The sequence below is a fragment of the Parambassis ranga genome, chromosome 1 (assembly GCF_900634625.1).
Source record: "Parambassis ranga chromosome 1, fParRan2.1, whole genome shotgun sequence".
Lineage (NCBI taxonomy): Eukaryota > Metazoa > Chordata > Actinopteri > Ambassidae > Parambassis > Parambassis ranga.
In genome coordinates, this window is record NC_041022.1 from 2,185,080 (window position 1) to 2,208,069 (window position 22,990).

General features: G+C 47.9%; 1 protein-coding gene across 1 annotated transcript in view; it reads right to left on the reverse strand.

Moving 5' to 3' along the window:
- The window catches only part of maml3 (mastermind-like transcriptional coactivator 3), a 78,711-nt gene that overhangs the window by 28,483 nt on the left and 27,238 nt on the right, over window positions 1-22,990 (reverse strand). Inside the window, exons 2-3 of the mRNA XM_028404898.1 lie at window positions 14,891-15,655; window positions 13,103-14,071 (exon numbers count right to left, since the gene is read on the reverse strand). Of these exons, the coding sequence (XP_028260699.1) occupies window positions 13,103-14,071; window positions 14,891-15,655 (1,734 nt within the window). The remainder of the gene's footprint in view (window positions 1-13,102; window positions 14,072-14,890; window positions 15,656-22,990) is intronic.

Sequence of the window (22,990 nt, forward strand, 5' to 3'; positions counted from 1 at the left end):
TAAAAAAACATTTCAATGCACACAGTGAGCTAGGGAGGATCCACCTGATGCATCCGTCCATCAGGAAAGGAGGACACGTTCTGGACCAGGAGGCCTTGAGTGAGAACAGAGACCGCCACAGAGATACAGTCAGCCTTGAAATGCAGCCTTGGGAGGACGAACCTCCTGAACCGAGACACGGCGTTGGTTTTATTGTCATCGCTGCACGCCTGTCTTTCTTTGTAGGTGGTTTATAAAATATGCAAACAACTCCTTGTCTTTGCACAATAATGTGATGTGTGGATGCTGCATCATCTCTGTGTCAGGTCTTTAAGGATGACACTGTGATACATGCACTGAAGCGTGTGTGTGTGTGTGTGTGTGTGTGTGTGTGTTTCTGTCATACCACATGGTCCAAAAGAGAGCAAAATGCCCTTGTGTGTGTGTCTGTGTGACGCAAAATATTGCAGTCAGCCAAGAGCCCAGGTGTCAAACGCTTACTGAAGACTGATGGTAGCTCATTCGTGCTTCTGTGTGTGTCTGTGTGTGTGTCGTCTCTCTCCCAAAACAGAAACATATAACCTCTGATGCCCAGAAATAGTCCTGTGAATGATACTGTCAGCATGATCTGTGGTCTATTATGGTCCAGGCAGCAACTGCTGAGCAGCAATATGCTTCATAACAGTAGAGCAGTGCTGCAGTGGATCAGCCAGAACAATCACACACACACACACACACACACACACACACACACAGAGAGGCCGGCTTTCCAATAATCATTGAAGAATGATTGTTACACATTTACAGCTCATCTGAAAAGGACCCAAACATAAACCGGCTAACTGGTGTGCCTTCTCTTCATATCAGGGGACCCCAAAAAGGGACGGACCAGGGCTCAGAGAGCTTTCTGACTGTTTTAAGACCAAACCGATGAAGATATTTTAGATATCTGCTTGTTGCTTACCCTCCAAAACACATCAAATGATCCACCATGATGAATGTCAGAGTTCAGACGAGGGACACCAGTGATGTTTGCATCGACTCAGGCTGTCAGAAGCACCAACCTGTCGTCTGCTCAGCACCACACACACACACACACACTCTGCTTCCACCACGACAGTGTACAGTCAGATCATAATTGCTGTTTTGCTACCTGTGAGTGATTTATGTCGCCGCTTTCACACAACAAGCATTCAGGAACAAAAAGCAGCTCCAGAGTTAATTATCGTCATTTCAGCAATTTTAAAGTTATTCAACAGAGCAGGACGGAGACAAAGCGCCGCTAATTAACCCATTCTGAGGTTTTTTTTGGACGCGGCGTTAACTGACCCAGCTCAGGTGGATCATTTATAACACCCTGAGTGTCATGGCTGCTCTCCGAGGTGCTGATCCTGGAGACCGCCAGGGATGCGGGGTGGGGGGGGGGGGGGTGGAGCTGTCCGGGGCGCTCGACCGTCGCCGATGTGCTGACAGGCAGGATTCCCGCCGCTAACAATGACAGAATGCAATCTGCACCGCTGAGGGATTTGCTGGGCTACATGCTGAGATTGTTTTAGGAAGCGTGGCGTTCAGCTCTGCTGTGGCGTTTCCCCCTCTCTGACCGTACTTCCTGCTCCTCTGTGCAGATATGAAGGGCCGTGGAGGCTGTAACAAACCCAACTACACCTTCAAACTTTTCAAACGCCGCCTCGTAAAACACAGAACACACAGGTGCCGTGACTCAGCTCCGCTTCATGTAACACTCCTGATCTGAGCAGTAAAAGTGAATGAACTGTGCTAAACTGTCAATTAACAAATCAGATCTCCGGTAAGAGGTGCTAAAAGTCCTCCGCCTTGTTCCCACTTTAGGTGTACGCCCTGAAGGAAGAAGAAACCTCTCCCTGTTTACACAGCGGCAGACACACAACCACACACAAATATGTAGAGGAAGTGTTTACTGTACACACACACACACACACACACACACTGCTGTTGATGGTGCAGGTAATGCTGTGCTTTCCCAAGCAGTTTGAACTTTGTGTGAGACTGGCAAACATCCCTGTGTGTAGGGTAAGCAGATTTTCTGCCTTCTTGCGCAAAAACTACAATAAGGGAGAGTGGAATGGAGGTGGGGAGAGAGAGAGAGAGAGAGAGAGAGAGAGAGAATGGAGGGCAGGGCAAAGAAAGGAGCAGGGATAAGGAGAATGACAATGTGCTTCAGTGCTTACCTCCAACACAATGATGGGAGATGAGGGGAGAAGGTCAGAACACATACAAGAAGGTGAGATCTGATTCCACTCACAGGTAAAATTAAGTCACATGACAGCAGGCCCACACCAGACCAGGCTGAACACAAGCACCAGCTGTTAGACTGAGACCTCCAGATTTTTTTAAACAACCTAATACTTAGGCCTTGGGCCTGTATCATCCACAGTATGAGCTCAAAGTAAACTCCAAAGTCTATTTTTTGACCTTCTCTCCAGACTAATGGTGGCACTAGAAGACACACAAGACCTGCTTGCAAAAAATAATACTACTTACTAACTGTGAGCAACTTTTTGTAGGAACTATTGCTACTTCCGGTTCATGGGGCGCGACACGGGACAAAAAAACGCACGACGCATGCGCACACGTGGTCCTACCACGGCCTGAACGGACTCTGTATATTACGAGGCGCCACCTAGTGGTTTGGAGGACTGCAAACAAGCCGGATTAAGCCGGATTGAGCGCGGACACGCTTGTGTGATAGTGTTGTGACCTAATCTGGTCACCCCGGATTCCCAGACCAGGTTTGACCATATATTTCCACAATAGCCAGATTTGAAAATAGGTCTGAACGTATCCAGCTTAAAGACTATCCAGATACAATCCTACTCTAGCTGGAATGACTTTCTCCAGTGTGAACGGGGCCTAAAGGGAGGCTCAGTGACCCCCACCACCACCAACACCACCACCACCCTCCATGTGGCGTCGTTACAACAACACAGCAGGTCACATGTTCATCTAACAACTTTCAACAAGCACATCCAAATATGCAGAAAACAAGGCAAAAATAGCACAAGCATTTAACACACACACACACACACACACACACACACACACAGCAGGTAAATGGATTTAGCTGCTGCAAAGAGCAGCACAGGGTGACACGAAGCATGTGAGTGAGCGTCAAATTGAAACTCTCTGTCTAAAGTGAATTATCTTTGGCTCGCTGGCGCTGTCTTGCTGCTTTCTGTGTGTGTGTGTGTGTGTGTGTGTGTGTGTCACCCCCTAAAGTTCTAATGTGTGGGTGTGTATCAGTGTGTCCCAGAATTAGCGTGACAGCACATCTTTCCGGGTAAGGGTGTGTGTGTGTTTATTTGTGCAGTTGCAGAGGATGCTGGGAAGCTTGAGAAACAGTGATATAACACAGAGTAAAAACATCAAGGGGAGGGGGAGCTAAAGCAAACACACACACACACACACACACACACACACACACACACACAGCTGGTTTGGAGTGAACCGTGTTGCTTTTAGAAGAGTCTGTGACTGGGCAATGCAATGAAACTGTATGGTAAACACCTGATATATATATAAACAGTGATTTATTACAGCTTCACAAAGACACCTCTGTGTGTGTGTCTCTGTGTCTCTGTGTGTGTGTGTGTGTGTGTGTGTGTATTCATCTGTGCATTTGTGTCAGAGCAGCACTTGTAAACGTCACTTCGCCCACCACAGACCTCATCCATCCTTCATCTTTCTGCCTGCGTGTCTTATCATGGCGGACGAGACAACAGGACCCCTGATAGGTGGAGGTGTCCTGCTCCTGATGACACCTCCACCCCCCAGCCCCCACCCCCCTCCATGGCAGCTGCTGTCACACTGGCTGACAGACAGACGCATCGGTGCAGCCGTGCAGAGACAGAGAATGTATCTGATGACCATGCTAAGATGCTAGCGCTTTAGCCTAGCTTAGCAAATGTACTATTGCATGTTGTCTTGGCGGCGGCGGCGGTGGCGGTGGGAGTGTGGGAATAAAGACAGGAGGGAAAGGAAAGAGATGGAGAGAGGGAGCTTTGTGCAACCATCAATCACCTGCTTGGGGTTCAAGTTTATTTGGCTTCATTTTTCTTTGAAATACACAGCAGAGGGAGAGGAGCCGGAGGGGGGAGAGCAGAGAAGAGAGAGGAAGGCTGAGGAGGAAACAGCATGGAGGGGAGGGAGGTACCTGAGGGGGGGAGGAAGGTAAGGGTTAACAAAGCATACCAGTAAATATGAAGGTATCATTATCAATGCTCTGATGTACAACACACACACACACACAAAAGAAGGTGTGTTTGTGTCTGCAGCTCGTCTCAGAGCTCTAATGGGAGTCCAGCTCTCCCTCCATCTCCTTCTCCATCTCCTCAGTCACTCCTCCATGCCTCCTGCTCCTCCTCCCTCCTCCTCCCTCCTGCTCCCCACCTGTGCTGCTGTCGCACTTCATAACAGTTTGGACAGCCGAATGTAGGTTACTCTCCTTTTGTCTTCCCTCTTTGTGTGAGCATCATGTGATCAAACCTTCTCTGACCTATAAAAACATACAGTCCATGACTCCATCCTTCCCCGCGCTCTCACCCGGCTCTTTTTTTTCCCAGTGCAGCCTGCTTCTCCGCTGCTTTACGAGCATGTGATTCCACTCATCGCTCCCTCCCTCTTATCATAAAGCGCTCTCTTCTCTCCCCATCGCTCTGTGTTTATCTGCAGCCTGTTGAATGGAGAGCTTAACAGTCCAAATGGGAGGACGCTAACGCAGGTTATTAGCCGACACTGCTGCAGAAAAAGAGTTTGCGGAGACAAATACTTAGTATTCTATTGTTAGAAAGCATTGACTGTATATACACATAGACAATGCAGTGCTGCCTCTGCCCATTGTACAAAACTGAGGCCAAATCATCTCACTGCTGACGCCATCTTGGAGCCAGAGTCTGCAGAGGTGCAGCTCTGCTGCTCTGGTGGCTCCTGGTGTGATGGTTCTTTCCTCATTATATTATCAACATATTGAGGAAAAACAGCATTCGAACACAGATCAGGGTGATAAAAAACTAGCAACAAGCCAGAAACCATCCCTGGGGAAAAAATACTCCAGGACTACTTTCGGTTTTTAGTTTGGTCTACGTCCCATCCACCATCGTTGTTTATGAGCTATACTGCAGCCAGCCACTAGGGGGGCGATCCAGATGTTTTGGCCTCACTTACTGACCAACTTTATTTACAGTAAATTGTGTATGGAGAAAGTTGTGTTGATACCGAAACGCCTGCTTAAACAACAATAAAATAAAAGCAGAGGAAGAAGAAGAACAAAGAAAAGTTTTGTTGTCTCATTAGGTCGCTACAAGTGAAAAACATATCGATTGATTTGGCCCCATGGATGATAAATCAAAATAGAAACACAACTAATCTGCTGTTTTTCTACACACAATGACCGCACAGTCCATTAAACAGTGACCGACAGGCCAACAGACAAATCTGCAGACTCTTCCTGGCTGCTTCTGATTGGTTGAATGCTTTCATTGCGGGCTTGCTGAAAACATGTGAGGCTAAAAAGTAAACTGTGCAGCTTCTGAATCTGAGGCACGGCATCGGACGCTGCAGCCGAGCTCGGAACTTTATCCAAACGAGCATCCCCCGAATCACGATGTGACACTCCCAGAATGCACCGCACAGTGCATAAACAGCGAGTAAGATGCATGTCGACGATGATTACAAAAAACCTGGCTCGAGTCTAATGCTATGTTAGCTTAGCTTTAACTTTTAGCTAACATACAAACTGCTGCTCACCTTCACCGCCTGCATCCTGCTCCTGAGAGCTGCAGTTTGTATGTTAGCTAAAAGTTAAAGCTAAGCTAACATACAAACTGCAGCTCTCAGGAGCAGGATGCAGGCGGTGAAGGTGAGCAACAAGGTCGGTGGTATGGATGCTGCATCTGCAACTAAATCCCAAAAAACAGAATCTACGATGTTCTAACCCCGATTAAATATCTTATACCCCGTTCACAGTGGGGGAAAAAATGTGGCTCAAGCAGGATTCGGCCACATCCAGATCAATCCAGATGTGTTTTTTTCTGAGTGTAAAACACCTCGAATCCGGCTGTATCCAGTTTGATTTCAATCCACCTCTCGTGGTGGATCTAGCCGGATTGGCTCAAATGTGGCTCAGGTGTGAACGCAAATGTGGCTCGCGAATCCGGCTAGTGACATGCTACTTCCGGGGCGTGACACGGGACAAAAAAACCACATAGCGCACGCGCGGTCCTGCCGCAGCGTGAACGGACTCTGTATATTACGAGGCGCCACCTAGTGGTTTGGAGGACAGCAAACATGCTGGATGAAGCCGGATTGAGTGCGGACACAAGTGTGTGCTAGCCAGATTTGAAAATAGGTCTGAACGCATCCAGCTTAAAGGCTGTCTGGGCTCAATCCTACTCTAGCTGGAATGACTTTCTCCAGTGTGAACGGGGCCTTAGACACAATATAACTCACAGCACACTGGTAGCTATTGAATCACTGCGCCGTCTTCCAGTTTTTAGGGCTGTCTGCTGTGACAAAGCAGCGTAACAGATTTCAGAAGAGTATCATTGCTATTTAATTGTTAAATATTAAAGCCATCACAACAACATCCAGCCTATTGCTGGTGTTAAAATGGTGCGGCTGCTGTGAAGAAACCACAAATATAGTTTTAAAAACAGAAAAGAATCAGCACTGTTCTCAGCTCAATCACCTCATTAGTGACATCTCTGTAAAACAGTACGACTTGTATTTGTTGCTTTTAATTAGCAAATTAGTTTAATGATGTTAATGAGTCACTTCCAGTAGCAGGTGGGACAAGGAAGTCCAAAATTAAACCAGAAACACAAGTGAAAAAAAAACAACAACCTCTGGCTGTGTGTGGAGCAGACCGACTGCATGTGGAAACTTTTGTCTGGCTGAACACGGAACATTTTATTTTGTTTGGAGTGTACATGCGTGTGCGTGCGCACATGCACACACACACACACACACACACACACACCTCTCCCTCTTGCTTCCCGCTGCCACTCTCCTTTCTCAGTATCAGGTACAAGACTGTTGGATTAGGCTCCTTTAAGAGCGGATTAGCTGTGTCGGAGCCGTTTGAGGTAAATTGCTCCGAGGAGTCGATCTACACCCCCCATGCCCCCCCCCCCTCCATGCCGCCGCCGCCGCCTCCTTCCTCCTCTGTAAGACAGAGTCAAAATTCTAATCCTCAAAGAGCCTGACTGCACCTCCCCCTGTCCTGCAGCCCCTCTGTCTGCTCCCCTCTTGTATTCTTTTTTTCAGCCCACACAGAGGAGCAGGAAGGAGCTGAGGTGACGAGACTCTGACAGACACACACACACACACGTGTGGTGTTGTAAGGCTGCCTGCTTTTGTTGTGTGTGATGCTGCAGCATGTCACCAAACAGTGGTGAGTGGTGTTAATGGTAAGTGGCAACCAAAGTGTGTGTGTCTGTGTGTTAGCATCTGACTGAGCAGATGGGGTGGATGGGGTGCATTTTGGGGACAAGGGCGGGGTCACATCTGTGTCGTCCCTCGTGTTTGTATTTGTGTGTGTGTGTGTGTGGCGCTTGGCACGGCGTCCACATTTCGAGCCATCAACACAAACAAGGTGATTAGCAAGTTGGGACAAACACATTATCGGTCTAAATGGAAGCAATGACCTCCCATTTTTTTTTCCCGACAAACTGACGCCATATTTATAAAAACTACACGCACCTGAAACAGCAGAGACAGACTGTCACATGTTTACACACACACAAAGAGAAAGTGAAGCCTACCCTTGTCTTGGAGTTGCCATTGATTCGGGCTGCAAAGTGCTGTGGGCAATGGTTGCCATGGCAACCGGCAACCCGAGCAAGGCAGCCAAAGTTTGAGCTGGCATGAGGAGTGTGTGTGTGTGTGTGTGTGTGTATAAGAGGTAGAGCAACCAAGCATGCATACACTTCTGTGTGTGTGTGTGTGTGTGTGTGTGTGTGTGAGGTGCTGGCGGGGTGACAGCAGTCTGTTTAATATGCAGCCTTCTGACTGCATCTCCCTCCCTCCCTCCAGCCCAAAGAAACGGCATAAGAATGACCCCCCTGCTTCCATCATAAACACACACACACAATTGGCTGTGGTGGCTCTTCTACATATGCACACACACACACACACACACACAGACATACAGACAGCATGTGCCTCCAGACAAATTGTGTCATGACGGGTTTGCTACACAATGAGGCCTGCAGGTCAATACTGCAGATGAGGTTAATATTAGAAAAGGCTTGATTATACACACACACACACACACACACAGACAGACACACACACTCTGGTAATAAACACTCCACCTTCCTGTGGCATTCCTCTGAGAAGAAGCAGCCTGTTGGTGGAGCTGAGCATTGATATTTCCTCTCCAACCCTGCGTTCACACCCCCAGGGCGTGTCGAATGGGTGGAGATGGTCCGTCTCAGTGTGTTTTCTCTGGCGCTGTCAGAGCGAACCAAACACCTTTGGTGGTGTGTGTGTGTGTGTGTGTGTGTTGACCCTGGGAATTGTTTTCTCTCCTGCTGATGCACAGACACACACGTAGAGATACATAAACACACACTCTCATCTCAGTGCATTTGCATAATAGACTCACTGTCATGAATATTTACTGTGCATCATACATGCACCATGTGTCATACACACACACACACACACACACACACACACACATATATATATATATGTGTGTGTACATATATATATATATATGTGTGTGTGTGGAGCTTTACAAGAACGTACGTAAGCAATGACACACACACACATTATTGATCGGGTGTAGTGAAGTGGAGCTCGGCACTAACAGCCCTCTCTAAGCACAGGAGAGGCGGAGTGGTTAAGGAGGCATGGAAGAGGCAGAGGTGGAGGGAGGAAGAGGAGGAAGAGGAAGAGGAGAGGTGACAGCAGGAGAGAGAAAATATGAGGGCAGAGATGGACAGCGGGAGCACAGAGAGATCTGTTTGTCTTGTGTTTGTCTTAACAGGAAGCATCTCAGTGGAGCCAGAGAGAGAGAGAGAGAGAGAGAGAGAGAGAGAGCAAACACACACCAGAACACAGCAGTCTCCACCCAACACATCCACCCCTGCCTCCGCCCCTCCCTCCCATCTTCAGAGTCTCCCTACAGGATCTAAGAGCAGCTCAGCTCAAGCCCTGACACGTGTGCTGAGAGAGAGAGAGAGAGATGGAAGAGTGAGAGAGTGAGCAGTACTCACTCCGGTGTGTGTGTGTGTGTGTGTGTGTGTGTGTGTGTGTGTGTGTGAGGGGGTGACAGAGCGAGCAGGAGATAAAATGTGTGTGTAAGGAAGGTAATATCTCCTGCTCCTGGGAGGAGGTGGGGAAAAGGAGGAGAGGAAGAAATAAGGTGGTGAATGTCTGAGCCGTCCACACGTTCCTCCATCTTTAAATATTATAAGGTCAATAACATTATTGATAATTAAGCGTAAAAAATGAATAGATTGGCCTAAAAATGCAAATTCAAATAATTTATTCTCAAAAATCAATGATTTAATTTGTTTTAAGTGACCCCACCGATATATTAAAGGACTTCTAACCCAAACGTGTGTGTGTCTGTCGCCCCGTGGACACTGTGGACGTCCGTAGCAGTATAAAAGAATTCAGAGAGGATGATGAGAGCGGCTTCACGCCTGGAAACGGAGAAGGGTGGAGCAGGTAGAAACCAGGAGAGGCTTTATCAGAATATGCTGCCTGTGGGTGTTTTTCAAAGCCTGCTTATTTGTGTGTGTGTGTTTGTGTGTGTGTGCGAGGGGGCTGGTGTCGTGACTCACAAGGATATCAGCCGACTCCTTGAAACACCACAATGAGTGTGTGACACACTGATCTCCTGCACACACAGTCAAACCTCCCGCTTCCATTTATTGGGACGACACCAGCCGCTCTCCACTGAGGCCGGCACCCGTCAATCCACTCCCATCCAATCATCACTCAGATAACCCCAGAGACCCGCCCACGAGCCGCACAAGCTTCACACAGCTGCACACGAGCTGGTGCAACAAACCACATCCGCCTCACAATCACTCCGTCTCTCTCTCTCTCTAACACACACACACACACACATCATCCGTCACGTGCAGACAATCACACAGACATCTTCCACAGGCTCATGCACGCACCCCCCCCCCCACTTGCTGCTTCCACTGAGACATCCACCACTGTGGTGACGGTAACCGCGACAACGGGCATAAATTAGCGTCATGGCGATATGCAAAGCGAGGGAGCAACAATTAAAGCTTGACTAACGAGCTTTTGAGGAGCGAGGCTGAAGTTTCCCCGAGCAGCTGCTAACTGGATTAGCCTACACACACACACACACACACACACTCAGCAGAGGCAGCAATGTTTAAGCACCACCTGTGAGACAACACACACACAGACACACAAAGCCAAAGGCTAACATACACACACACACACACACACACACTATAGCAGACAAAGAAAACAGAATCTAAACACACACACTTCACTCCGACACAAACAAACACAAAGCAACATGTCAGCAAAAATGGCCGCCTCCTCAACCAGACCCATTGAAGCAAAACACACACAACCTCTGCAGCTGACAAATGATATTTTATAACCTAAATCTATTTGTCAAAGCTTGTGACCTCTACGACTCTCAGACCTGAAACCCAGAAGATGACCAGACTCAAAGGTACCGGACTTGTACCAGGTTCTGTTCTGGGACTGTGATGAAGTCAGAGCGTGGCTGGCCAGGCTGCAGTGATCCTGTCTTTCATGATTCTTCTTCCAGGCTTTTAGGCTCTTGTGTAGTCATTGTGAGTCACTGACAACCAGGTCACTGTCTCTGTGATGTGTTGTGTTGTTGTATGTGGTGCACACTGAGGAAACAAAGCGATGAGCCAGCTCCTCAGGTCAGAACTCAGTAGTCTGGAGGTCAAGGAGACGCCGCTCATTTGAAGACAACAAAGTGCACAACTTCCTGCCAGGTTAAGTCCGATGTCATAAACACACACGCCTGGGGAACAGGCTTAGCAAAGCAGCATGGGAAGCCAGCGTGTTACCATGGTTACCGTTTTATAGCTCGTACTTTAGTCACTTAAAAACGAAATGTGACTAAACAGCGATCAAGCAGGAGAGTCGCAGAAATCACCAAGTGAGACCACATTAAGGTCATAGATGACCCACGTCTTTCTTCAAGTTTCACGCTGTGAAGGCTAAAAACAAAAGAGGCAGCAGGGAGGCGAGGGACGCTTCTACATGTTTCAGAAACGTGAGTGCTGCTTGAGTAGAGAAGGATGGAATTTGTGGCAGCGCTGGAAGACGTCTGAATATTAGCACATCGCTGCTGACTCACCGTCTGAAGGACAATGTAAGGACAACAACACATTCACAATTTGGCCACGCAACGCTAACAGATCCAACCACAGGTGCCAGTTACAAACGGCAACAATCATCTCATAAGTGTTGTCGACGACACCCGGGCCAGCCGTTCACACCTGCTCCACCACTTCCTGCTTAGAAAGGCGTGCAGCTGATGGTTGATCATTGTCCATGACTAATCAATCAGTGTGTTTGTACATTTTTATGGACAAACCAGGAGAAACGTTCCCGTTTCCAGACCTCCATTCATTCATGGACTAATCGATAAAACCGGACGCCAGCAGACACACACACGACAGCCGCATGTCCACATCACATCACACGTGACCTGTAAACTGATAATTGTGTCATTTGTGCCTCATGTCCGGGTATTTAGCAGCTGCTAACAGCTGTGCTAACGGCATGTATAGCGGTGCGTGTTTTGCATTTCAGTCTCTGCACTGCTCACTTTTTTCCTTCCTCTCCAGGCTCTTGACTTTCTTTTTAATATGCTCCATCCTCACTCCACAATAAATCTCTCGCTTTCTGCATTTGCCTTTCTCCTTTCTTTTCCTTCTCTGCACATCCCTCTCCCCCTCTCCCTCTCTCCCTCCTCTCTTCCCGGTCTCCAATTCTCCTCTGCTCACTCAAATAAATCTCTCCACCCTCCCCATTCTGCTCACCCACCGCCTCCCCAAGTAAATCTATGAAACACACTCAAACATACATGTGCACGCACACAAACACACAGCCCTCCAGGCAGCAGCCACAAAGGCCTCATATTAATAAATCTGCTCCTTTATTGGTGCTGAGTGTCTCTGGCAGAGGGAGAAAAAGGGAGGAGAGGGGGGAGGAGGAGGAGCAGGACAGGAGACGCAGAGATCACCAGAGGGGAGGAGGAGGTGGTGACTGACTGACTGTGGCTGTATCATCGGCACAAGCCGAGGAGAGAGGAAAGGACATCGTCAAAACGCACACACACACACACATTTTTATTGACGATATCGCTGAGATAATGAGCGGCACCGGTGTGAGGTTTCACTCGTGTAGGTGTTTTATTTGTTAAGGTACAGTCCACCCACATTGTTCCGACCTCCGTCCGGCGGATTATTAAAGACACCTGACACCTGGCTGAACCGCTGGAGCGTTCAGAGTGGGCTGCGCCGCTCGCCGGGCTCGGGAAAAACAAACTGCCCGAGGTGGGCTTTCGGTAATGACAGCAGCTAGCCTGGCTTAGCGGTCCAATCTCAGCCATCAGTCAGCTGTGACAGATTGGGGATATGAGCTAAGGAGCCGTTTAGCTTTGGTGTTTGCTGTGGTGTGTGAGTGCTTGTGTGTCTGGGGGAGGAGGAGGAGGAGGAGGATGAGGAAGAGGAGTGAGGGGGGCAGGCTATCAGTGCTGCTAGTGTTGCAGAGGCATCAATACACTCTCGACAGGCCATTTTCCTATGTCTATTCCCAGCCCTGGCTTGTTGCTGGGGCAACTACCGCCATTTTACCTTCCCTGGCTGCACCTCTGGAAGGTTTTACAAAACAGAAATGCATGTTTGGATAATCTAAGCCTTTTTTTTTTGGACATTCTGAGTGTTAACTCTATAAAAACCCGCCACCGTTTCACTTCACTCTTCAATGACTGACAAGCCGAGAGTTCGATTCTCCTCCCAAGGTCACGAGGTGAGTGATCTGTCACACCGCCTCCACTAAACATGGTATTCATCTCCACTGGACACTGTTCTCTTACCTGTCCGTGAGGCTGCATGGCGCTGTAGGGCATGTTCTGGTTCAACACCTTCTGCTTCATCAGCAGCATCCTCTTCTGCTCCTCGCTCAGGTGTGCCGTCTGTCCCGGGATCGGCCCCTGCGTCTGCCCGGGTCCCGCCCCCTGGCCGCCACCGCCGCCGCCGCCGCCGCCTCCTGCGCCACCCATGTACGGCGGCATCATGGGGTTCTTGACCTGATTGTTTCCACCCATAGGCGGAGTCATCCTCTGCCCTATGTGGTCGACCCCGCTGCCGCTGAAGTGGCTGAGCGGTTTGGTGTTGTTGTAGGACAACATGGCTGCCGTCTGCTGCTGCTGTTGCTGCTGCTGCTTGGACAGGGCGTTCTGGTTCATGCTGTTTGGCTGCTGCTGGCCCATCATGCCCATGTGGTTGTGAGGGAGGTAGTTGTTCATGGGGGCTTTAGGCCCATTGTTGGGGGCCATCCCAGCCACTAGAGGGCCCTGCGGCGTGTTAAAGGCTTGCGGTGGGTACATCATGGGGCTGTTGGGTTTGTCCTGGTTAAAGGGACCGGAGTTGTAGGGACTCGTTGGAGCGCCCGCAGGCGACCAGTTAGTCGCTTGCTGCTGCTGCTGTTGCTGCTTCTGCTGCAGCAGTTTAGCCCGCTGCTGCGCCATCGCTTTCAGCTGCTCCGCTGGAGAAAGTTCAGGCGTCACCGGTCCCACGGGTTGACCTCCGGGGGCGACCCCGGCCGTTCCAGGCCCTGTGCCCGCCTGACTGATCCCTGGGCCTGGGTTCATCATGTATCCGTTCCCAGGCCGAGAGACTGCTTGTGTCTGAGCCTGGGTTGGAGTCTGAGGGGATCGAGCTACGCAGTTGTGCAATGGCGAACCCGACGCCATGGCAACGGCCGGAGACTGCTGCAGAGGTTGCTGAGGAGGCGTTCCGTTGGCAGTGGTGGCAAACTGAGGGCCCGATGATGACGGTCGCACCTGAGGAGAGACGGACAAACAGGAAAGTCAGGGACTGTAAACAAACCGTTTCCAAGATGGGATTAGCTTAGCATAAAGACAACACAATAACTTTGCATTTGCTTTTGCATTCATGCACATGCACCAACCACAATGTACCAGATTATAGTGTTACTTGAAGGAATTAGCTAGCTAGCAAGCTAACACAACTCACAAGGAGTTAATCCCAGTAAGGAAACCAGGTGGGTTTCAGATTATGTGCTTACACTCTCAGTCTACGGATCCTGTTGTCCACTGACGAGGTTTCAAACTCTTGTTTTCCAGTTTATTTCCCTCCAAACATCTTGAAATGCTCATCAGATTATGGCGACTACAACATTTTGGGGAGAGCATGAACCTTCCCAGCAAGCTCAGCTGTTGGACTCCAGTGTTTCTAAAACCCTTCAGCCGTGTTGACAGCACGTCTCCCGACAGTAATACTTTGTGGATTCATGTGGTTTTATTTCCCTGCGTCGTGCCAGACGCTCAGCACAGGAGCGCTGATGTTTATCAACAAACAGCCGCAGCACGGCTCCGTATGAACTCACATTTATAACCGTTAGCTAACTGGAGGATTTGTTTATATAAAAATATCAATATTAGTTTTCATTTGTAATTAAAAAAAGCTGAAACAATTAAGTAAACAAAAGCAAACTTTCAGCACTCGCTGCCCAGGGGACTTGGATCGGGTTCAGGTATTGTGCGGTTTATAAACAGTTGCTGCTATATTTAGCGTCCTTTCAGCTACAAGAGAGATGTGTGTGGATCGCTAACTTCAGTTCAGGCCTGGTTTTTACTGACCTGAGGTGAACCCATGGGAACCTGCGGGCCCCCCTGTGGAGGCTGAGGAGGAGGCGGAGGCAGCGCCGCCGCCGCCGCTGCTGCCGCGGCTGGCACGGCCCCGCCTCCAGGTGCCATTGTGTTTCCGGCTGCTTCCTGTGGGCCGGGCGTTTGATTGTTCGCCGGCCTGCCGAACTCGGCCTCCTTCTTGTCCTCGAAGTCCTCGTTGAAGAGGTCGTGCATGTCGTCCTCCGGCACGGTGTTGGCCAGCTCGTCGATGAGCTCCTGCCACTCCTGGTCATTGAGGTTGATGTCGGAGAACAGTTTGTTCTGATTGGACAGAGATTGTGGATCGGAGGACTCCATGCCACCCGGGTCATCCAGCGGCTCCTGTTTCAGGTCCTTGAGGAGGCCGAAGCTGTCCTCCAAGTCCAGAGAGCCGTTCAGCTTCATGTCCGGGAGGTGGCTGCCGCCGTTCTTCCCCAGCTCGTCTGACGCTCGGCTTACGTGGGTGCCGTTGCTGTTTGTAGTGTTGTTTCCGGTAGAGGTGTTTGGCCCTGTGAGCAAGGGCTTAATGTCCATTTGGTGATGCAGTGGTGAGATAGGGGGCACATTGCTGTTGTTGTTGTTGTTAGGGAGACCTGTTAGTGAGTCCAAACCACTAGGGCCCTCCTTCCGTACACGTTTGGTGGTCGGCGAGTAGCTGCCTCCGTCACAGATGCCGTTCTGGTCTCCGTTCAGGGGCGACCGTGCGCTGTCCAGTTTCCTCTTCACGGTTTCCTGGAGCTGTAAAAAAAAAAAACACACAGAGATGGGACAAGTTAGAAAGTTTCTGTGGCCTTTAAGGTCTTAACGATGGGAACAACATGAGATACAAATCAATAAGACAACAGGCTCTCTGTGCTGTCATGAGAAGAAAATATCACACAGACAAATCAATTGTACTCTCAGTCTGGATTCAATCTGGCAGGAATAATGACCACACCGACGAGTTCGCACATCCTGCACACACACACACACACACACGAGGCAAAGGCTTGACATCAAACATCAACATCATGCCTGCTGAACTTAACCGTCTCACTGCCTCCACCACGGCACAGACGAGCTAACGACAGGGTGCTAACAAACACTGGATGGCAGTTAAGGTAATCACTGTCATAGAGGAGGAGGAGGGGGAGGGGGAGGTACAGAGGAACCACAACCTGAGACCTGAGACCTGAGACCTGAGACCTGAGACCTGAGACCTGAGACCCCACACGAAACAGAAAAACTCCTCTTATTGATGATAAGGTGGTTTCCATCTAAAATCTATCAGGGAGAATCTGTCCGTCTGTGTAAAAGCTCGTAGGGTCTCGTTACAGCTGTGTTGGAGGACACGGGGCTTCTGGTTAAGTGCAGTCGTTTTTTTTTTTAATCAATATGGCGGTGGGGAAATTTACTTCAACAAACAATGTGAAGGAAGTGTGTACAGTAGGTCTGCACCGCATGCTGAGAAGTAGCACCTGCACACATTCAGGTAAACAATGGGAATACGCAACCACTGAACGGCCGTGAAAAAAGCAGTAACAAAGTGCATCATAATTCAGTTTTGCTGCAATTTAATAAACTCTCCGTCTCAATTTTACTCCTAACTCCTGTTAATTTCAACCCCTAATGAAGTTGGCAGAGGAATAGCAGATGCTATTAAAATGACGGATGGGAAGCAGGGACCTCATTTATGAAAGGTTCCCAGGGTACGGATTTGATTTTTTTTTAAATGCTGCAACAAAAAAATCTAACCCAAAGTGCTAAGATTCACACAAAGAGGTGATGGTTTGAGTCAAAAGAAGGGACGCGGCTCTGTTCAGAATGTCTCTGTACAAACACTGGATGAGACCGGCGCAATGTTATGACTTATTTACATCCTTTAACTCAGAACACAACAGGGTTCAGAGGCTGAACTGCCAAAATGACAGCGGTCCATATAGAAGGAGATGCTGCAGTGATCTAAATATAAGCAAAATATTATAATTCAGTCAATATTGTCTTGTCAAAAATAAACGATATGTTTCTAAAATAGAAAACAAAACATTCCGCAGCCTTCAGCGCAACAAGGAAACCATGAGGAAGTCTGCTGTGACCAGCAGTCATGTGACAAAAACTGAGCAAATGATTGGCTGATCTGTAGTTTCTAATGATTTGTAGAGGCTGTAAAAACACAAATATCAGATCCTAGTCTACATACATTTATGTAAAATTAATGAAGGAATTCAATGACTTTTTTTGTGATTCATGGATTTCTGACATGTGTGAGTTCTGTTTCTGAGAAGAATGAGCCCACAGTGAGAGTCACGGGGCGTCTGTGTGACGGCGGGCTGACGGATATTTCATAAAACCTTATTTAACTTTACAACACATTGTTGGTTTTGCAAAAAAAAAATGTCTCTCTGTCTGTCATTCTTCTCAACTAGTGCACACACTTGAAAAAACACACACACACACACACACATGCAAGGACTCACTAATGGACACCGATAAGAGCCATTTACAAGTTCTTTATACAGAACGTGTGTCCTGCACATCTGCATTTCAAACCGGCATTTGTAAGAGGAAAGAAAAGGAGTTCAGAAGCTGTAAAATATTCTGTAAAACCACACTCTCAACTGTCACATGTGAAAGAGACACACACACACACAGACACACACACAGAGGAAGCACCAGTGATACATGTATGTGTGCACGCTTAGCTCTTTGTTATTCAGATGGAACAACAGACAAAATATATTCAGATTGTATTCTGACCCGGAGGTGGACCCATTCAAGCTGGAAGAATCACACACACACACACACACACACACACAGCGTGCAACACAATACAGAGCTCACAAATCATCTTTTTTTGACTTTCTTGGTTTACTGGAGTGTGAATGTGTCTTGTGTTTGTGTGTGCATGTCTGTGTGCATGTGTGTGTGTGTGTCTGTGTGTGTGTCTCTGTGTGTGTGTGTGTGTGTGTGTCAGCTGGGGCTGTTAGGTTGTGTGTTCCCCACATTGACTGACAGTCAGCCTAATTATCTTTATGACACAATAAACAATATTAGTATTGACAGCCAAAGCTACTGTGTGAGTGTGTGTCTGTGTCCGTGTGTGTGTGTGTGTGTGTATATTTTTTTAGCCAGTAAAGAAACAAACACACATCACCAGCGTCACGACTCGGCTTCATCAACCCTGTTTTAGTGTGTGTGGTCCTGCAATCAATGGGTTTAAATAATTCAGGTCTCCTGCATACTGGTGTGTGTGTGTGCCTGTGTGTGTCTGCATCCGTGTGTGTGTCCGTGTGTGTGTGTGTGTGTTGCAGGCTTTCCCTAAATGCCAGTGACTCATGTTGATAATAACAGACTCGTCTTTCAAAGCCCACCTATAAAAACTCCCATAATTATCCAGGTGGTGTGAACTGCGGCACCCTCCCACACGGACGCACATGCACACAGGTTTTGAAATACACACCCACCTATTAAAACACACACACACACAGAGATACACACATTATCCTGCTGAATGTAGAGGCAGAAACAAAAAAGAGTCCAGACTGTGGGACTGTGGTTCCGTCTGCTCGGTACTGAATGAGTCAGCACGCCGGAGCCTGAGGGAACGTGGCAGGATGAGTGACAAAAAAACCTCATATTAGCTGAAGCTAATGAATCCTTTTCTTCCTTTAAGCACAATTAGTAACATCTGAATTACAGAAAATGTGCCTGCAACCTGACAATATTTCATTTTTGTTTGACAATCGTGGCATTGAAACAGGTCTGAAGGAGGAGGAGAAGTGTGAGAGACAAAGAATTGTGAAGTAGTTTAATCAAGCTGGAGTGCTTAGTGAGAGCTGGAGGGAAAAAGAGCATCGAAGTACAAAAAAAAAAAAGGACGAGAGGATGTAAAAGAGCAAAGACAGCAGAGAGAGCACTGCTCGTTTCCCCCTCCTGCGTCTCTCTGTGTATTCTTTGACATAAACACCTGCTGACTGCTCCTCTGCCTGCTCCCACAACAGGCAGGGAGAACGACAAAGACAGACAAAGGTGAGAGACACACACACACACACACACACACACACACACACACACACACGGGAGGAAGACGAAGGGATTTATTTGTCAGGCAGATGGTCTTTTTCCTTTGGAGTGGAGGAGCTACCAGAAGATGAAGAGCAGAGAAGAGGAGGAGGAGGAGGAGGAGATAGGTGGCTTGATGGAAAGCACAGCGCGCCAAATGACAGCGGGGAGCAAACGATGAGAGGGTGATCAGAGAGGGAGAGGGAGGGAGAGAAGAGAGACCGAGATGGAACCACTAAGGTGCTGTTGTTATAGCAACCTGCTGCTCTGGTGCTTTGTGCGCTGCATCCTCCTTCTTCTTCTTCTTCTTCTTCTTCTTCCTCCTCCTCCTCCTCCTCCTCTCGCTCCCTTACTCACTCTCTAACACCCTGCCTTCTTCATCAACCTTCCTCCCCTCCTTCCTTCCTTTGCATCACTCTCTTCTAAAGGTACCGCCTCTCCATACAGCCAACCCCAGAAAGCTTTTGTCTGTACATTAACAGCCTGAAAGCGTCTCTTCAGTCAAGATGAAGCCCGATCAGAAAGCTTTAAGGCAGCGGCATCCTTCTGTGAGGCTCTGCAGCCGTGTGTCTCTTCTCTTACACAGTGACAGTATTTCCATCCTTTCCTGCCTTTCTCCTCTTCTTCCTCTCTGCACTCGCTTCTCTGCTCTGACTGCAGGCGACAGGAAGCAAGAAGCAAGTGCACAACACACACAGTGAGTCCACACAACCAGCGTCCAAAGGTCTGAGAGGTAACAAATCATTCCTTCCACAACGTGCTGACAGTGAGGTCAATTATATTTACCTGGAAAACACCAGTATAAACTTTATTGTGTTCCTGGGATAATGAGTCTATGGTAATGTTGGAGTAGAATCTAAAGAACTATCCTGAAGTGTCACTGTCGTTGACTCTGGCTGGTCTGAACCACCAGTGCTTCAGCTTCAAGCACAGAACTTGGAGCCTTTCAGGCTGGATTTGTGTGAGTTTGTGATCTTATTAATCTTCTGAGTATCCAGCTCCCTTGCCAAAAAGCCAAAAATCAGACCTGTTTTGTGTCCAGTAAAACATCCTGAAGACCGATGACATCGTTAGGCGCTAAAAACCAGGACAGGTCAGGTAAAGGCCATGTTTAGGGTTACAACAAAACATGTATTCATGACATTAAACACACATCTGCCTCCCGCCCACATCATTTTTGGCTATGATGGCAACAAGCCAACACAACTAACTAATGAATGACCTAGATCTAAACCATTGACCTCGTACTTCCTCTCACTGTGCAGACCGAAGCCAGAAAAATCCATAACGTAATGCCTGGGTCAATGAAGAGGTGGTTTTCTCAGGTCCAGCCTCATACATGCCCCCATCATGTAGCTAACACGTAGCGACCTGCTGTTGATCCTGCTGCCATTCTAGTCAATGAGTGTGGTCCCACCAGAGGCGCAGCGGAGCACGTATTCGAAGTGACCCAGGAGCGACCCTACACTCTGCTCCACAAAAGACACACGCCGGGTCTGTTTTGGCCCTAGACGTGTCAATTGGCACCAACCAGATCCAGCAGGTGGAAAGTCAGGCACCAGAAGACCAGAGAGAATCCAGCAGAGGAAGGCCACAACCATGGACAAGAGAGAAACAGCAACTGTTTTCAGAGTGGAAGGTGAGTAGATTGGGATACTTGGGCACACTCTGACAGGCAGCGCTCAAAAACACTACGCATTTGACGCGCTCTCGGTCGCTCATGTCGCACTGAAGACATAACAAACACGCTGCATGTACTATGCGACTCAGTAGGACCACCGGGCTGACCCAAATGTGAGCACACACCCTGGACTGCCGTGGACACTCACTGGTATCTGCCAGTTTATTTTTGTAAAAGAACATTTTCTCTTAGCTTGGTATCAACACGATGCCCCCAGCTCAAGGTAGTGGCATCCACACAATCACTAAGCTCAATAAAATCCTTATTAACATCTCAGGAGCAGCAGAAAAGGGGTTTTCTGCTAACACTTAAAACCTTGTAGCCTTGTAGGTTTACTGAATCAATCAGCAGATATAACTCCATCAGCCTTTGATTGTGTCTTTATCAATGGTTCCAATTTCTGAGGGAATGTAGCCGCAGAGCTGAAGGTCATGGAACGTCTGGTTGCTGAGATGAATCAGTACCTATACTGAGACTACATTCAGGTGCTTGCTGTTATTTTATTGCCCACATTGAATCAAATACCTGAAATCCATTTCAATTTCACACACAAACATCAGCCATAATTTACATTTCACTGGGAGTGGGCCGGTGTATACCACTCTGTGTGTGTGTGTGGTTGTTCCTGGTCTGGCCCACCAGACTGTGAAATGAGTCAATTAAATCAAACAGCTCTTTAATAAGTAAATGTGTTTGCCACTGTGTGTGTGTGTAGCTTCAGATTGTAAACACCAATTTTAAAGTTTTCATCATGTCTAGCGCTCTCCTGTGGTCATATGAATACTGTGCATGTCATGTGTGTTGCAAATAGATGGGAGTTCTGTCCATCCGTGCCTTAGGTTTATGTTGTTGTTTTTATAATGTGCATTTGGTTTGTTTAGTAGATTTGTCCACCTCTGAGACTAAGCTTTTCAAGTGTGTTGATGAAGGCCACTTATCTCTGAAGTCTTAGGTGCATTTGATAACCCAGTTCCTGGTCTTACAACTCCCTCACTTTTGACTCTTAGAAAACTTCTGCAGGACTTCAGACTACCTCAAAGCGCTGCTGATGTGACACGCAGATTACACACTTTACTCTGTGATCCAACCACGTCTGCTTTATGTCTGACTCCATCGCTGCTGCTGCTGCCGTTTTAATTACGCTCACTGCACCCTACTACACCTTTTAGTTTATGTTTTCAATTCCCAGTCCCACCCACTACCATTTCACTCTCATGAGAATGCCCAAAAAAATTGCAACCCTGTCACACTACGTAAGAATTCCTCGTCACCTTTGCCTCATGTTAAAACGCCCTTCTTCTATTGTCTTTTGCTAGATTGTCGAACTGCATTAGTATTTTTGTGCTAAGTCGTTTTTTTTTTGGTGAGGTTTATGCATGCAAACACTCGGCTAGCATTAAGACAAACTGATAGTTTGGGTGTTGGTTACCATGGTAACAGCACCTACACTTTTTCTACAATGTGATTTGCTGCCTGAAAAGGAGACCCCGCACCATTTACTAAACCAGTTCCATAGAAGTGTTTAAGACGACAACATGCTAAGTTTGGCTTCGTATCTGAGGCTTTCAGACCCCGACCACACGTCTGTGGGTTATCACTGACGACTAGTTTCGCAGAATTTTGACGTCCTTTTACACCAACATACCAAGTGAGCCTCAGGATGAGTTTACGTCAAACCAACGGCTGAATTTTATTATTTCTGAGGTGCGGAACATGACGACTCTGGCCTTCATTGGATGTGTCGGGTCTAACACACAGGTATGATTCTTCCACCAAGGATGATGTCAAGAAGACGGCATGTGCCATAAAGAAAACTCCTCCAGCTTTGTCACGTCACATGTAGCCTATTCTACGCATGCTGCTTCATGGCCTCACGTCTGCTGATCCTCGTCGACTCCGCTCTCTTGCATTTTCTATATGTGACCAGAGGCAAAGAAAAAAAAGGAGGTTTTGATTTTGCTTCCAGCAAACAGAATCTGACATCAGGTTTAAAGTCTCTCTATCAGTGTGTTAGCTTTAATGAGACACAGTCTTCTTTTTTAAGCCATTTTAGAGAGAAACATTAGAGTAAATCAAAAGAAGAAAAACAGAAAGTCTGTCCTTCAACTCAAAGACACTGGTGCAAGCACACGTCAGCAAACATCCATCCTCCTGAAGTGTCCTTGAGCAAGACACTGAGACGAGGCAAGAGGGTTTTTATGTAAATGATCCTGACATTCAGGGTCGGTAACTTGGCTGGAGTCTAAAGAACCTGTCAGCACTGAGCGACTGGAAACAGACTGATAAGACTGTGGCCTAATGTTCAGGGAGTCAAGTTTAGAATATCTAACACTTTTTTCCACATAGTCCTC